This window comes from Gambusia affinis, linkage group LG07, assembly GCF_019740435.1.
Source record: "Gambusia affinis linkage group LG07, SWU_Gaff_1.0, whole genome shotgun sequence".
Taxonomy (NCBI): Eukaryota; Metazoa; Chordata; class Actinopteri; order Cyprinodontiformes; family Poeciliidae; genus Gambusia; species Gambusia affinis.
The window spans coordinates 9,115,740-9,133,335 of NC_057874.1; the positions used below are offsets into that span (position 1 = coordinate 9,115,740).

General features: G+C 40.2%; 1 protein-coding gene across 13 annotated transcripts in view; it reads right to left on the reverse strand.

Annotated features, from left to right (window-relative positions):
• Positions 1 to 17,596, reverse strand: part of celf4 (CUGBP, Elav-like family member 4) — a 225,750-nt gene that overhangs the window by 98,391 nt on the left and 109,763 nt on the right. For 3 of the 13 annotated variants that reach the window (XM_044122857.1, XM_044122858.1, XM_044122856.1), the window contains exon 1: positions 16,349 to 17,230. The exons of 3 other annotated variants lie outside the window; for them this stretch is intronic. In XM_044122857.1, the coding sequence (XP_043978792.1) occupies positions 16,349 to 16,619 (271 nt within the window). In that variant the 5' untranslated portion in view covers positions 16,620 to 17,230. Of the gene's footprint in view, positions 1 to 3,301; positions 3,390 to 9,368; positions 9,387 to 16,348; positions 17,237 to 17,596 lie in introns of those variants that run through there. 7 more of the 13 variants (XM_044122862.1, XM_044122861.1, XM_044122869.1 and 4 more) reach the window with 6 other exon arrangements.

Below are 17,596 nucleotides of genomic sequence, written 5' to 3' on the forward strand. Positions count from 1 at the left end.
CGTGCTTTCTGTCAGGGACAAATGGTACACGACTCATGTAATCCCTCCTTCGGAATATCCTAGCAGGCAGACCCAGATACGCCACTTTGAGTTATGTTCAGCAATTTGGTTGAGAATAAACATCAACTCAACTTTCTATGAACCATAAATCAACTAAAGCTGTGTGATTTGCTGGCTGTGTAGTCAACTACTTTGTATGGTCTGAAAGGGTAATTGAATCTACTTGCGTCAAAATAAAAAGCTCCACAGATACTGAGATAATATCTATCTACGGATTCAGAGCATTTTTCCTGAATTCTGCCGATCAAAGCTAGCAAACAGAGGGTGCATTAGACAGAGTCCGTAAGTCTTGGAGTAGGCTGTGTAATCAGAATTAATGCCTGCACAGTGTGCATTAATGGGGCACTGCCACAGTTAGCTGGTGACAAACTTTGGCTCCATATTTCATATTGTTGCTGTGTCATGCTGCTGTTTCTTCGTGGAAAACCTCTGCAGCAGTGAGTTGCAGCTGAGCTCGCTAGAGGACTAGAGGTCTGAGTTGGGCTTGGATCAGAAAAATGCTCGCAAAACGTTGGGAACCGACTGTCGTTTAAAACCGACTTTCGTTTAAAACCCCATGCACTGAAGTGAAAGGAGCCTGTCTAAAATTTGACAGTGAACTGGCGAAAGCTGAAATATGAATATGAACAGGTGACACGTCTGATCCAAAATGTCCAAATGCATCTTTAGAAATCCATATGTTCTGCACATGCAGGGAGACGGGTAAAGTGTTACAAAATGGCCTTATAGAGCAAAGCAAGAAGGAAAATCAAGTTTCTGAATTCAGTCACAGTTGAAAGTTGTTGTCTTCTGAAAACTATAAACAGATCCTACTCCTCTGAAACTGCGGAGCTACGTATGGTGCCTTGCAAAATTATCAACACTCAAAAATATTTTTCACATTTTGTCACTTTACAACAACCTTCAAAATATTGTATTGACATCTTTTTATAGACCAAGTCAGAAAATTTAATATATAATATAAAGCATTTGTTTAACCCCCATTTGCTCTAATATTCCTAAATAGAATACAACCATTATCTTCAGTATAAATGCAGCTAATCTTTGAGAAAGAAGTCATGTAGGGGACAAAGCCAACATTTAGAAGAAGGTGATCTGGTCAGATGAGACCAAAACGTCTTTTCATCCAATCAACAGCCCCCCCCCCAAAAAAAATAAAAAATAAAAATAAAAATTTGACTTTCCAACATTTCAAATATGTCACGTTTCCCACAGAACATATAATGTAATTTGCATCTAAACCCAGGGGGCTTTGAAACATTTAAGAGAACAAAAGCCTCGAGTTTTTTTTTTATTTTCCACAAAGCACAATCATACTCTGCTGCAGCGAACGCCTTGAAAACCGGCAACATTTACCTCACCAAGGAGCACTTGTCAAAAATAATGATTTTCTTTTAGTCAAGACTGAAAGAAAGGCACAATGGGACAATGAACACTCGAATAAGAGAGCAGACATTAGTAAACAAGTAGAGATAGGGAAAAAAAAATGGATTCAAGTGTTCAAGCATTATTGGACTCTTCTTAAAGAAGGCAAAAGGCCAAATGTTGATGAAACGTTTAGGGCCGGCTTCATTCTCACTCTGCTGTAGGCTACTTAGCTGTGACAAAAAACACAAAACCTAATCCACTCCAGAAAAGATTTTAGCCTTAGAAATGTTTTTGAAAAGCTGCACAGCGCTGCTTTTTTTTTTTTTTTTTTTTTACATATTATGTATTAAAATATTAATATTTAGTTTACAAAAACCTGAAAAAAATAAAATCAGCTCGATTCTTCTTGGTATTGTCATATTTCTAAAGTTAGTCTTCTTAATGGGAACACTGTTAAGCTTAGCAGCTACTCTGTGCTGGTAGACTGCCAACAAATCCTCAGAAATAGGGAGCCCTCAGGCATGGACTAGTCACCAATATGAATATATGCATAGGTTTAAAAAGTTGCAGATTTCAAAATGCGAGAGTGATCTGACTTTTCTACAACTGTATCAAAATCAGACTCAGGTTTGTTGCCAGGACAAATCCCATGAAAGGTTCGTCAGTAATCACCCATATGGGAGTAATGCTGTTTTAATCATCCTTACCGACGTGTTTCTTATGAATGGAAATAATGTTAACAATTTGGAGAGACCCAGAGAAAGCACTGACCGGGATTGGATGGGGAATCTGGGGAAAGACCTAAATATTAGTGTGATGGCAAGGCGGCTTTCCAGCCTTAAAGACAAGAAGCTCATCATCAAAGTTAAATAATAAAAGTACACATGGAAGGGCATGAGGTTTGATTGATGGTTTGTTACATTAGTTTTTACGAAAGGTGTATATTAAATCACAATACTATGTTTTTAAATATATAAACAAAAACAGATAAATTACTTTTAATACAATTACCTTCAAAACTGAAACTCCTTTTCAACTCTTTTATTATCTTTTGAGATGTCTGTCTCTTTTCCAATCAGAAACAAACTTCTTGGTTGAAGGAAGAATTTGTGGCTCAACTGCATGAACAGCAAACAGCTGGGAAGGTTTCTGTATGAGGAGCAGTTTTAATGGCTATTTTTGCTTATATATCAAATCAAAGCAAAAGTGACAAAAAAAATGGATCGAAGATATTATTATAAATGTAGAAATGATTTTTTCTGATTATTTTAGTAGCAAATGATGTTTTTCTGTTTTGAATAAACTAATTATTGACTGTCTCATACAGACACGGGCCTCGTTAAAACTCTTGTCATCAACAGAAAAGCCATTACTTAATAATATAAGAGCTCCTGTATGATAACCTAAACATTGTCTGTAAAGCAAATAAATCATGTTTCTAAAAAAGCTAATTTTGAATTAGAATCCATTTCAAAAACACATGATTCTTCTAACAGACATGTTTTGACACCAAGCTGTGGCTTAAATGCTGAATGTGTGTTTATTAATTTCTGTTTCTCCTTAGGGAAGTTAAATGAGAAGAAGAAGCACGCCTTCGCAGCGCCTCCCTGTGTGCGTACGTAAAGGTCAGCGGTTATAATGAGAGGACCGGCGAGGTCAGAGAAGCGAGAGGGCTCCACCTCCCTGACAGGCCACATAACTCCACACCGGCTGTTAGCATGCTAATACTGGTGGGAGCTCCACGAGCGCTCCCTCCTTTAGCCCGATCGAGCCATCTCTCACTGTGACTAACTGGCTCCCTGCTCGGCCATCAGCCGGCCCCCCTCGCCGACAAGTCTTCTCCAATAATAATGGACAACGGAGGCAGCATTACCCTGAGAAATTATCCTCTGCTCTGTCTCCACCTCTTGTTTGTCTCTTGTTGCTTGGCAGTTCCCGGCTCTGACAGAGCGCGAGAGGACGCAAGTTTCGTGGCTCTTGGTGGTCGAGCGATGTTCTAAGGGCGTGTTGTGATGTCACACACTCCTGACGAAAACCTCAAAAGTCCGTCGTGATCCATCTTCTGGAGAAGCAGGTCACAAAGTTTAGTTCTGAACTGAGCTGTGCAGAGCTTTCTGGGCCAGGCAGAGAAGGATCGCATTAACGCACACACACACACCCATGCACACAAACAATCAGTCATAGAGGCATCCCAAGCCAAACGGGCGAGGAGGAGGAAGAGGAGAAAGAGGGAGGGGGGGAGGAGGAGGAAGAGGAGGAGGAGGGCGAATCATCCTACCGAGGGGATGATGCAACCCGAGTGAAATTTTTCGAACGAAACTCCTGCTGCATTAACGCAGACCTGCAGGACGAAGAAACACAGCCCAGCTTGTCTTCTTTCTTTGTTCAAAGTCAGGTCTGATTTTAGACGTCTTTTTCGTCTGCTGCAGACGGCAACCTGTAACATCTAATTGCCTGTAATAAGACGCAGCATGGCTCTTTCCTGTTCTTGGCATCGTGACTTCCTGGCCTCTGTGATCGCAGCGAGCCCCACGATCTGTTCTCTTTGTGTATCCGCTTGTCTGACATGTTCAGGTAAAAGGCTGAAATATCAACGCAAAAAAGTGTTTAGGGGGGAACCATAACTCGCTTTATGACCTGCACTGATTGTAGCCTCACCATCTGCACTATGGGTGAATTTAAACAGCACTGGAAGTGGTCCTTAAACAGCATCCTCTTGTTTTTTTTCAATAACTTTGACTTACAACAGCATTCAAACCCTTCAACCTTTCCACATTTTGTCACATTATAATTACAAACTTTTAAAGTTCTTGAGTTTAGATGATTAAATTACACAAAGTAGGGCAAGAATATACAGTGGATGAAAACACATTCTTAAATGTATAAATCTAAAGAAGTGCAAGCATTAATTGAATGTTCTTTACTCTGATATCTCAAAATAAAATCCAGTACAACCAAAATGTCTTAACTAATGAAACTGCTTTATGCAGGATGTTGGAGAAAATGTATGGCACACCTGCAAGCCTTCCAACACTGTAAAACATGTGTGCATTGTGACGTCAGCTTCTTGCAGGAGGGATGGATGAGTTAAATAAAAGGTAATCAAGGCAAAATAGTACTAAAGTCTGCAAAACACTTGAAATTGGGACATGCTTCCAACATCCAAAGAGAAAACCACTTTTACGATACAGTCACAGCTAAAATGGAATGGTCCCAGTAAAACCATTTTCATCTTTTAGAATTGTCCAGTCAAAGCCCAAACGTAAATCTAATTGAGAAGCTTTGGTAATACCAAAAGTACTCTGAAACCAAGCTATTCCTATCCTTCATTTATTATTACATACATTTGCACTTCTTTCTGTTGTCCAGTCATTTCAAATACATTGATGTTTGTGGTTGTCAGGTGACAAAATGTGAAACGGTTCAAGGGTTATGAAGACTTTTGCGATATTTACTAAAAGTCAAAGCATGTCTTACTCTCCCAGCAAGGCATCTCATTTTATTTGTTAGATTCAGAACAAACAGGACCTCTGGTAAAGGGTTTGCTCTACATTTGAAGACCCGTAGCTTTTTCTGTAGCTTATATCACCCGTCACGTCAAAATGGACGATTAGACCCAACTTCAAATGAGATTTCGACACCTGCTTTGACTTTGAGCAACTCTGTGGCTTTCTAACTACTTTAACTATCTGAGCCCATGGCGAAGGCCGCTTGCAAATGTATTTAGCTTGACCAAGGACAAATACATTACTTGAATTGAATTACATCCAGATGAAGCAACAGCAATAAAACAGTCTTGGTAACAGCTGCATTTGCATTTGCTAAGAAATGAAGAAGGGGGAAAAAAAAAAGTTTCAAGGTAAAGGTTTGACTTGGAACGAAACCCTGCACGAAGACGCAACGGCGGTTAAAAAAAAAAGAAAAAGAAAAAAAAAGTAGCTCCACTTCTTAAATGTCATCTCCATATCATCACAGCTCAATTGCCGCAGTGATTACGACATAAAATCCGGGCTGATGAATAGTTCTGGCAATCATTTCTACACCTACTCCTTTTGAACGGATCCCCACCTCCCATGCTGCATTGCCAGCGAGAGGAGAAAGGGCCAGCTCTTTGTGCTCGCCATGCTTCTCAGCCCCGTTGTGCTTGGTAGCAGCAGCAGCAGCAGCAGCCGGTGACCATTATAAATGGCCTCTATTAGCATGGCTTGGTTGCAAAGGGGAGAGAAATAAAATCATTGAGAGTATGTAGCCCTGCGCTGATGTCCCGGCGCCCGCTATCAAGCTCAGCTGACCCCCGTCCCCCGGCTTCTCTCCTCCCCTACACCCATTCCAGCGAGAGACACAATCCTAAAGACTAGATTACAAGTGATACATAGAGTCATTATGGGAAGGGTTATGGCAATAGTATCACATGCACAACTGACAATGGCCATAATAAGGGTCTATTTCTTCAAAGAGAGCATTAAAACAGCAAAGGTACTTCTTGATATGAAATTCTTATGGTATGATAAGATGGGGATATATTTCAAAAATGCATATTTGTTTTCGTTCAATTATTCTGACTACTCCTAAAATAATATTTCATGATCATCAGTAGCCAAGTTTGTTTTCTAATTCTGCATTTTTGATACATATACATATACAATAATATCGAAGAAACATTGTTTTCAAAAGCCAAGATAAGAACAAATTCTATTACTTTTTTTTTTACCAACAAAAAAACCCACAAGAAGCTAATATTAGCGGGTTAAGTAGTCAGGCTATCTGCTAAGCCAGTCTGCAGTCAGCTACTTTAAGGACAAGAGTAATGGGTGGTGCTAGCATTGAGCAGAGGATCATTTAACTTTGTCATGGAAAGTGATACATTTCTGAGAGCAGTGTTTGCTTTTGTAGTGCTTAGATTAAAATTTGTGATTGATTTAGAGCTAGAAATTAATTTTGATGAATTTTTAAAACTATTTCTGTCACTTTACCCATCATTGGAAAACAACATTCCATACCCCAAATATTTTCAAAGACCTCGTTTGGTCTTAATTCTGCAAGAAAGCTGACTTTAAGCTTCATAATGTAGAAAACAACTTTGGTCACTTTCTCTGACATTCATTACAATCACTTCAAGCTTCAGGGACAGATTTTTAAAAATTATTTTAAAAGCTTAATTTCACACAACCTTGGTATATCTTGATCCCAGTAACTCCTCCAATAGCTTCTAAAAACAAAGTTTCTTCATAAAACACGCCTTACGATAAAGTTAAATGAACTCCTTACAAAAATGAAGGGTGACGATATAGTTAACAAAAGTCAGTTGCTGTAAGTGCACGTTTAAAGATACAACTGTTATAAAACAAAACCGTGAGGAAAATTTATGCGAGCATCTCCGGTCTCCAGCAACAACGGAGAGGCTGCCACAGCCATTACGAAGCCCAGTGCGCTGCAAGTGAACAGGCACCACATCAGCGCATGATTTAAAGACACAGAAAGAGAGGGAAAAGAAAAGAGTGAACACTGTCAAGCAGAGTTAATGAAAAAGGGGAAAATGAAGGGGAGGATAGTAGGAGGGGTTTTCTGGTGAGCAGTCCTACAGACTTCACTCCAATAGAGCACATCACACCTTAAAGGGTCATCGTGCCCTCAGCGATACTGTCTGAGACTGCGCTCCGTAACAGGGTTTGAAAGAATGGCAAATGATACAAGAAGGCCAAGTGAAAGAAGGAGAAAGTGGAGTTGAGTTATAAAAAAAAAGCAACATTTCTTGCTTGGAATCAATAAGTTTAAGCATAAAATTGACAAAAACGTACCTATGTTTTTAATGACACTGAAAACCGATATTTCCAACAAAGACTTTTAACTCTGCTGCTACTCATTTACTCTCAACCGCTTTGGTTTCCTGGTGTACGTTATTCAGCGAAAGACTTCAATAAAGCCATATGATCGAAGCGCGCACAGTGAGTCACTTTGCCTGTAATGTGCGCGTCGTGCTGTCTTTTACTGCTAATTTGGAAATCTTCCACGGGAACCTCGGGAAGGTGTTGAGAGGCAGTGAAGGAAACACGGCCTTCAAACAGCTTGCAGTCAGCCAGCGAGGTGGCAAGCTAAAGGAGTATAGAGCCTCCAGCTAGTTAAAATATGAGCACAGCGGGGGCTCACTAATGAAAGAGGGGGCCCCAGCCTGGGAAGCAGGGCTGTATATCGTGGCAAAAAGACAGTTCTTAGAATCAGCTGGCGAGCAATGCCTATAGTTCTGTGGCCGCTGGTGATTAACCATCCAAGAGGGAGTCGCAACTACAGCTGGACTATTAATAAAAGATCTCTCCCTTCATTTCTGCGCTCACCTTCTCCCACCTCTTTGGTTTCTTGTTATGCCTGCACACAATATCAACCGCTTAAAATTGTTTGGATATCATAATCTATTCCTAACACGTGGTTGATTTTACACATTGTTTATATTGGACAGAAAAAGCTTAAATATCACAACAGTGAAACAAGCTGCTACAGTTTTATTTTAACTATTTGCATGACTTGTATTTGGGGAAACATTTGATCAAAATATGTGGAGAAAATATCTATATAGCATGTTATATGTAGCAGCTAACACACTGAGGCCCTGTTTACATGACAATGATCCAACGAAAAAGGAATTTTTGTTTTGTTTTTGTTAACACATTTACATGACAACATTCTAATTACAATCTGGTACGCATCGAAAAGGTGTAATGCTCTTGCCACGCCACTAGTTGTTGCTACGTTCTTTGAAACTAAGTGCGCATGTGTTTAAACAAAACGTTCCACTTGAAAGGACGTCGATTCGCGTTTCCCCATCAGGTACCGTTCCTCCAGATACTGGAGGGAAAACACGCGCTATGTGCGTCTGATTAAGGCGCAGTTGGAGAAAAAAAAGTGGGGTAACTTTGCTGAAACACGTTGTTTGAGCTTTCACGGTGTCCGTAGTTCTCTAGATAAGAGCGCTTAACAAGCCAGTGCTTGTTATGAGCGCTGAACAAGCACACGTGTATTTTGCCACCTGGGCCGTGCGGAGCGGTGAAGAGATGCTGGGGGAACCGTATCAGATGGTCTTGTAGTAACACCAGCATCGTCAGTAGTTTCTTCTTCTTCGGTGGATTGTAGGAAGCAGCTGTGTTTTGCGTCATACTATGCATGAGCTAGCCATGACAGCTGCCGTGAAGATTAGCAACAACTAGCTAAGAAGCTAAACTTGCCTACAAGCTTGACTTAAGCTTGAAATTGTTTGGATATCATAATCTATTCCCTGACAGAAAAGATCCATTTATTCAGTTTACAAGACAACGGACGCTGGTACGTTTTACAACCATTGCACTCTGGAACCCGTTTTCAATTTGTGCCGTTGTCAGAGAAAACATTCGGTGGTTTCATGTAAATGTACACTACAAACACAACAAAACTCTTCCATTTTCACCAGAAATTGTTGTCGTGTGAACAGGGCCTTAAAGTGGAAGACTTTAAAATATGTCCTATAATAGAAAGTGAAACCTTTTCCATGACAGCTGCCGTGAAGATTAGCAACAACTAGCTAAGAAGCTAAACTTGCCTACAAGTTTGACTTAAGCTTGAAATAGTTTGGATATCAGAATCTATTCCTAACACATGGTTGACTTTACACAGGCTAGCTTTACTAGCCTATTGCTGCTAGGCTAGCTAAAGCTGAATACAAACTTTTTGAATCTATTCTAACAGCAGAGGATTCAAACCTTCGTCCCGATAAGAACAATTAAGTTGCATTGTTATTACTTAGCAATGCTGTTTATCATTCCTATTGTTGCTAGGCATTAAAGTTGGATGCAAACTTTTTCAAATCTGAATACAACATAGCAACTAAAGCTATTCCATGACAAACGCAGAGATGCATTTAATTAGCAACAGCTAACTCAGAATTACAATATTTAGCTTGGTAGTAAGCTTACCTTTAGCATTCCTCTGTCAGTGAACTATTCAAACTTGGATACAAACTTAAATCATTAAAACTCTCTCAACCACAGATATGTTTGTCTAAACTAGTACATTCAATCGTGTAAATGTTTCAACCCTATCACTTTCTGCTCTACACATGACAATTTATTCTTTTAATTTCCAATCCACATGCCTTCTTAAATTTGTTACCAAAATAGGATTATAATTTACTTACTAAAGTTATAATTATAAACTAACATGCTGGACACAAATGTAAAAACATTTAATGGCCATAAATGCAATATTCTCCAAAATGAACTTTTTACCGTGCAGTTGCTAATTCTTCATGCTCTGTACTCTAGGATTTGTTTTTCAGGTACAGCAGATCAATTAGTGACCTCTCATTAGATGGCCATTTGCAAAGAATAACCCCTCCCTTGAGGGAGAAAAATAAAAAAAAGAGTTAAAGCATTATCACTCTTGTTGGATAACGGTCCATTGATATTGATTTAAAAAAGCCAGTGTGAGTAAAACTTTTAGCAAATTATGCGCTCTGGTTAGCAAACGGAGTTAAAAATAGTCAGGATATAAATTACAGAAGTAAACCAGTAATGGGTGAGCATAGCCAGAAAGCCTAAAATGTAGAAATATATAGATAGATCTGCATTTCTTTTCCAAGGGAGAATTTACTACTGTTGTTAATTACTAAACCAGAGGGTCACAGCACCATTGTTTGTCTTCAGTGAATATTTGGGGCCTGCCCATAGCAATGCATAAGGAGAGCAGTGACTGACTTGCGAAGCAAGTCAGTCACTGCCTCCATGCATTGCATGGCAGGCACCTATTGTTCTACACCCAATAGAATGTCTCTTTATTATTATTGGGGCCTGCCCATAGCAATGCAGGAGAGCAGTGACTGACTTGGCTAAGTCAGTCACTGCCTCCATGCATTGCATGGCAGGCACCTATTGTTCTACACCCAATAGAATGTCTCTTTAAGTATTATTATTTATTATTCTTCCGTCACCCGGAATGCGGCTCGTACCGCTGCGAGCCCACCCACAAAAGTGGTATCAAAACGTGCGGCTCGATCCCGGGAGGTGTGCTATTACTTTTGGTGGGCTTTGGAGTTACCATGGCGACGTAAAAAGCAAAAAACGACCCCAAAATCACTAACGAGCTCACCAGGTGAAATCTCGTCGTCAAGGGGACGAAGCAACCTCTAAATCTTAAAAATACCCTATTTTTGAGGATTTTCTGTGTCGTCATAACTTCATGTAGAAACGCCATTCAAACTTCATTTTGTAGATACGTCCGTGATCTCTTTTAAAGTGAAGAAAGCACGTCAATATGTATTATGGTTTGTCCACAACTTCTTTCTAAGCGACCCAAAGTTTTTGATTTTTGGAAAAATCAGAGTGTGAAGGCCGCTCCGCTAGAGTGAGAGTCAGAGCGACATTTTGACCCCAAATCATTTTTTAACTCGCCCTCACGCTCACAAATATTGCATGATTGGTATCAAACTTGGTCATGACATTGATACGCGTGCCTGCTCCGGTCAAATGTTTTCAAAAATTATCTAGCGCTTACAGTTTTCTCTCCAGGTGCTTCAGAGCAAAGTCATGCGCCAGGGTAGCAGACAGATCTCACTGATTCACTTCCATGTATTTCTGATAAATTTCAGACCTTGGCACACACTTTTTTTATCTCATCGCTGTTAATACTGTGAGTGAGGTAGAGATATGAATGGCGGGACTATGTGAGACGACAAATAGCCCTCTCATATGCTTCAAACGGTTTTCGAATATGTATTACGGTTCCCGAACGGGAAACAGTTTTTTGCAATGCTTTTTTAGTCAAACTGGCTGGCTCAAACAGAGAATTGTCTCCCTGGATGTCTCACTCACAGCTGGCAGAGAGGATTATTTACCATGGCAACGGAACCCAGAGCAGGGAGATTTGCTGAGGACTACAAATACGCATCACTGTAGTTCGAACTACTAGTTCAGTTAAAACAGAGGAGGACTGAGCTGGCCTTTAGAACAACTTGCTGCTATGGGCTGTATATAACTAATTTAACCCTGTCACTGTTACACATGGGATGAGTTTGGCCCTTTGAAATGAAGCTTACTGAAAATTTCAAAATAAAAGCCCTTGAAAATTTTTACATCAGGTCATTGCTTTTTTGAGCGTTATATGACTGATTTAATCCAATGACTGTTACACATGGGATGACTTTGACCCTTTCAAATGAAGCTTAACAAAATTTCAAAATAAAAGCCTTGGGAATTTTTACATCATGTAATTGCTCTTTTGGCTTTATGTGACTGGTTTATCCAAAGCACTCTTACACATTGGATTAGTGTGGGCATTTAATATGAAGCTTACTGCAAATTTCAAAATAAAAGCCTCAAAATGCCCCTCTGGACAGTGCACCACCGGAGGCGGTGCAGTGATATCATTCTGCATTATCTGTTTATCCCAGGTTAGGGAACTGCCTTGCACAGCAAGGCAGTTCATTAGCATTAGCCTTTTAGCTTAAATAAGCTATTACCTATTTTTCTTACTTATCTGCCATGTTTAGTATTCTGAAGGAATTAAGTAAATTACAGAGAACATTCTAATAATATCCCACATGCTACAGAGAGCATTCACGCTAACATTAGCATATTTGCTCATTTTAGCTAATACACTTACTTTATCATACTGAATGGTGCATGTCCAGTTTACTTAACATTATTGTGATTCTATTGATTGTATTGATTACATTGCAGCTTTCTTTAGCATTGATGCAAATTGTTAGCATCAGAACGCTGGGTCCAAACCGACGGGCACACTTTGGCAGGCCCCAGTTAAATTTCTTCAGGAATTTTCTAGTTATTCTTAACTTATTCTTCCGTCACCGTGAATGCCGTGCGCCATGAGCCCACCCACAAAAGTGGTATCAAAACGTGCGGCTCGATCCCGGGAGGTGTGCTATTACTTATGGTGGGATTTGGAGTTTCCATGGCGACGTAAAAAGCAAAAAACGACCCCAAAATCACTAACGAGCTCACCAGGTGCAACTCTGGTCGTCAAGGGTACAAGGCAACCACTAAATCCTGAAAATACCCTATTTTTGAGGATTTTCTGTGTCGTCATAACTTCATGTAGAAACGCCATTCAAACTTCATTTTGTAGATACGTCCGTGATCTCTTTTAAAGTGAAGACAGCACGTCAATATGTATTATGGTTTGTCCACAACTTCTTTCTAAGCGACCCAAAGTTTTTGATTTTTGGAAAAATCAGAGGTGAAGGTCTTAGAGTGAGAGTCAGAGCGACATTTTGACCCCAAATCATTTTTTAACTCGCCCTCACGCTCACAAATATTGCATGATTGGTATCAAACTTGGTCATGACATTGATACGCGTGCCTGCTCCGGTCAAATGTTTTCAAAAATTATCTAGCGCTTACAGTTTTCTCTCCAGGTGCTTCAGAGCAAAGTCATGCGCCAGGGTAGCAGACAGATCTCACTGATTCACTTCCATGTATTTCTGATAAATTACAGACCTTGGCACACACTTTTTTTATCTCATCGCTGTTAATACTGTGAGTGAGGTAGAGATATGATTGGCGGACTATGTGAGACGACAATAGCCCTCTCATATGCTTCAAACGGTTTTCGAATATGTATTACGGTTCCCGAACGGAAACAGTTTTTTGCAATGCTTTTTTAGTCAAACTGGCTGGCTCAAACAGAGAATTGTCTCCCTGGATGTCTCACTCACAGCTGGCAGAGAGGATTATTTACCATGGCAACGGAACCCAGAGCAGGGAGAGCTGCTGAGGACTACAAATACGCATCACTGTAGTTCGAACTACTAGTTCAGTTAAAACAGAGGAGGACTGAGCTGGCCTTTAGAAAACTTGCTGCTATGGGCTGTATATAACTAATTTAACACTGTCACTGTTACACATGGGATGAGTTTGGCCCTAAGAAATGAAGCTTACTGAAAATTTCAAAATAAAATCACTTGAAAATTATTACATAAGTTCATAGCTTTATTGAGCGTTATATGACTGATTTAAACCAATGACAGTTACACATGGGATGACTTTGACCCTTTCAAATGAAGCTTAACAAAAATTTCAAAATAAAAGCCTTGGGAATTTTTACATCATGTAATTGCTCTTTTTGGCTTTATGTGACTGGTTTATCCAAAGCACTCTTACACATTGGATTAGTGTGGGCATTTAATATGAAGCTTACTGAAAATTTCAAAATAAAAGCCTCAAAATGCCCCTCTGGACAGTGCACCGCCGCAGGCGTGCAGTGATATCATTCTGCATTATCTGTTTATCCGAGGTTAGGGAACTGCCTTGCGCAGCAAGGCAGTTGATTAGCATTAGCCTTTTAGCTTAAATAAGCTATTTTCTATTTTTCAGACTTATTAGCCATGTTTAGTATACTTAATGGAGTAAGTAAATGACAGTAAACATTCTAATGATACCCCACATGCTACTGAAAGTATTTATGTTTACATTAGCATATTTGCTCATTTTAGCTAATACACTTACTTTATCATACTGAATGTTGCAAGTCCAGCTTACTTAACATTCTTGTGATTCTCCACATGCTATTGATTACATTGCAGCTTTCTTTAGCATTGATGCTAATTCTTAGCATCACAACGCTGGGTCCAAACCGACGGGCACACTTTGGCAGGCCCCAGTTAAATTTCTTCAGGAATTTTCTAGTATTGGTTAGGCTACACTGACTTTACTTAACACAAGAGCTAAATGTTGACACATTTAACAAACAGCATATTGCTAGATATAACTGTTCATCATTTGGAACATTTATATCATAAACATGCCTTTACCAATAGTTTTTGTTGGTTAATTTGATTTCTGTAGATGATTTCATTAACCTACTGATTTATGACCCAACATGGAGACCGGACCCAAACTTTGTGAACCGCTACTGTTACATCACTCCTGAAAAGGCCGTGAGTCACAGTTACACTAAATCTAATGATGGATTTGATGCCAATAATGATTATAGCTCAAAATGTTATTATTAAAAATGTTCAGGAATAGTAACTATTACACCTGAGATTTTGTTTTTAGAAGAAAAGCTACTTAAATAAATGTCTATCTTTACTACTCACAACTGAAAGAGAAATCCCACCTCCCCTAAAAAGTAAAGAAACCAACGTGAATTGTTTTGAAACCAGGATCTCTACATATGTGACAAAACGTGAGAAGTTAGAACATGTCATTACATTTAATTAAATTAATTATTTAATAAAATAATACAACATGATAATCATCACAGTTAAAATTATTGTTTTTTTGGATTTTCCTACACAGACTTGGGCAAAAGCTTACTAAAGTTTTTAAAGAGCTTGTTATGCACAAAAAAATAACTCCTTTTTTCCACTTTGCTGGGTGCAGAGTTAGATACAAACGTGACCATAACTGGTCCATTAGTCAGGCTATCAGCTCTGGTAGCAGATTTGCTGTCACTATTTTTTAGACATACAGCATCAGAATGTGTTAAGTGTAATTTTAAAACAGTTAGGGTTGGACAACTGCCATGTAGTTGTTTTTTTTTTTACTCTGAAAAACAATCATTTTGAGATTTTTTTTTCTTTTTGTAAGAACCTCACTCTACACAATATATTCATAACCTAAAAGCCTGGTGAACTTGTGAATACTTTTTTTTTTTTAACATTACTTGTATTGCCATTATGATAAAAACAACATCTTCACTATGTAACCTGTAGCCCATCATGCATCCCTGGCTGATACTCTTTTAATTTAAACAAAACAGCTGTCCACGTTTTTCAGAAAACAAAAATATTTCCAAATAGACAAACTCATGTTTGTAGTAAGTGAGAGAAAAACGTAGCAGCTCTTTCGGACAACTGACATGCAGTGTGCAGCAGCCGATGGGAGACGGGCAGAGCTGTGTTACTTCATTCACCACACAGTTAGAGAAAGCATAGGCCTTTTCTGCACTTTCTCTGGCATCTAAATTAAAGGACTGAATAACCAATCATGAAATCGTTGCTGTTCTGAAGGTGCAGCTTTTTAATTGTGGTCTAAATTGTACAACCAAAACCCAAATGGGGTGAAGTTAAATAAACTCATCAGAGTCCTTAGATGATGCAAGCAAAACATGGCTGGGTTTAGATGATCATGTATGAGTCAAGGCATTGAGGCTGTGACTGAAAAGCTGGAGTTTTCACCCAGAGATCGATTGAGTAGAATCTCTTCCTGAATGGAAACAGTGTTGTTCAAACACCACCGGCCGTTGTTCTCACTGAGGTCCAAAGGCAGCCTTTTCTCACTTTTGCTTGTAATTTTCTGCAAACAAAAGCTCAAAATGACTGTGTAATATACTCTATTTGGATTTCGAAAAAAATGACATCAGTTGTTCATAGTCTAAAGAGGAAAACAGTCCTCAGTAATGCAATGAAAAAATAAAGAGAACAAAGCAAAACGTACATTTGTCTCTTAATTTTTTCCACAGTTGTATATTCATGGGCCCACTCTCAATGCTGTTGCACGTTCATAAGCACGTGCACCCGTCCGCCTCCCCACGCCTCCCACCCCCACCCCCCTTTTTCACACGAACTCACACACACACACACCGATAGTGTAACAGGCAGCAGAGCGTACTGTTCTGCTAATCAAACATAATCCACTCTCTCTATAGCGCTTGCTGTCGTGACTCCCTCTTCGGGCCACTCTCGTGATGTTTCTGCACAATAAGGTGACTCTGAAGAGCAGGGCCACGTCGAAAAAAGATCTGTCATCTGCCGCCAAATAAATAAACAAATAAATAAATAAAACAACCCCGCTAACCCCCAAAAAACTCATTCAGGCGAATCAAAATTTGCCCAACATTCGCGCTCTAATCGTCCCCAATCCGTGCTTCATGTGTGCCAGATTCCTCCCCCTCGCTCGCCGGAACCTTCGGGGGGATCGGAGGGAGTTAGACCCACCTTTGTGCATGCCCGTGAAGCGGTCCTTCAACACAGTGAGCTCGTAAATCTTGCCGAACTCCTCGAAGAGGGGCCGGAGGTCCTTCTCGTCCAGGTTGCGGGGGATCTGGCCGATGAAGAGTTTGATGGCATCGTGGTCCTTCATGGGTATGGTGGCCGGGCATCCCGCCGGGCTGTGGCTTAATCCGTTCACGAGCCCGTTCGTGCTGGCGGACACGACACTGACACCGTGCACCGCGCCGTCCACCTGCCCGTTGGTTAAAGTTGCCATCTTCGGACCTGCCGCGGTGAGAGTTGGGTAGAGGTACAGGACGACGGCGGCAGACGGCGACGGGCGGGTTATCGTTTTCTCTCTTTTTTGTGAAGAAGAAGAAGAAGGAGAGGAAAAAGAAAAAAAAAATAATAATATAAAAAAAAAAAGAAAAAAAAAAAAGAAAATTTGGGTTCCGAGACCAAGTCGTGCCAGAGAGGGTCCGCTCTCGTCCTATCAAAGCCAGTATTTACAATGATTGGAAAACACATGTAGCGTGCGGCGAAGACTCATAGCAAAAAATAAAAAAAGCGCGCAGTGCCCAGTTGGTCCCGATGGAGGCTTTGATTCCTAGTATTTATGTCTTACCCAATAACTCGTTCATTGATTTCATAAAAGAGAGAAAGAAAGAGAGGAAAGAAGAGGGGGGAGAGAGAGGGGGAGAGAGAGAAAAAAAAAATAGGAGAGCAGGAGAGAGAGAGAGAGAGAGAGAGCAGCAGCGTTCACTGTCTATTTACACCCACGTTCCTCCGTCCCAGCTTCTTGGCATCCTTTTATTTTTTATTTTTTTTTGCATTGAAGACTTGGTATGGGTGTCTTCTCGGTTTAAACGGACAGGACCTGCTCAATGCTTGCCAGGGTGGCGGGGAGTTTCGAGTGAAATGGGGGGGCGCTTTAAGCTCACTATTTATAAACCGAACCGTTTTCTCTCCCCCTCTTTCTTATGCGAAGAGCCAGTGGTACATTCCACCGAGGGAAGAGGGTCTATAAATAGAGAAATATAGGGAACACGGTCCTTTGTGCTCCAACCCAGAGCAAATAGCGGCTCGCGCACCAACCTCATGTTACACAGTGAGACCGACTGAGAAATGCGTCTCATCTGAGGAACAGCACTCTTTTGCTCGTGTTTCCATACCATCAGACATAAGCTATGAAACATATAGATTGTGTTTTAAAGTGGTTGCGTTTAAGTTCACATTCTTTCGCGTTCTTGCTCC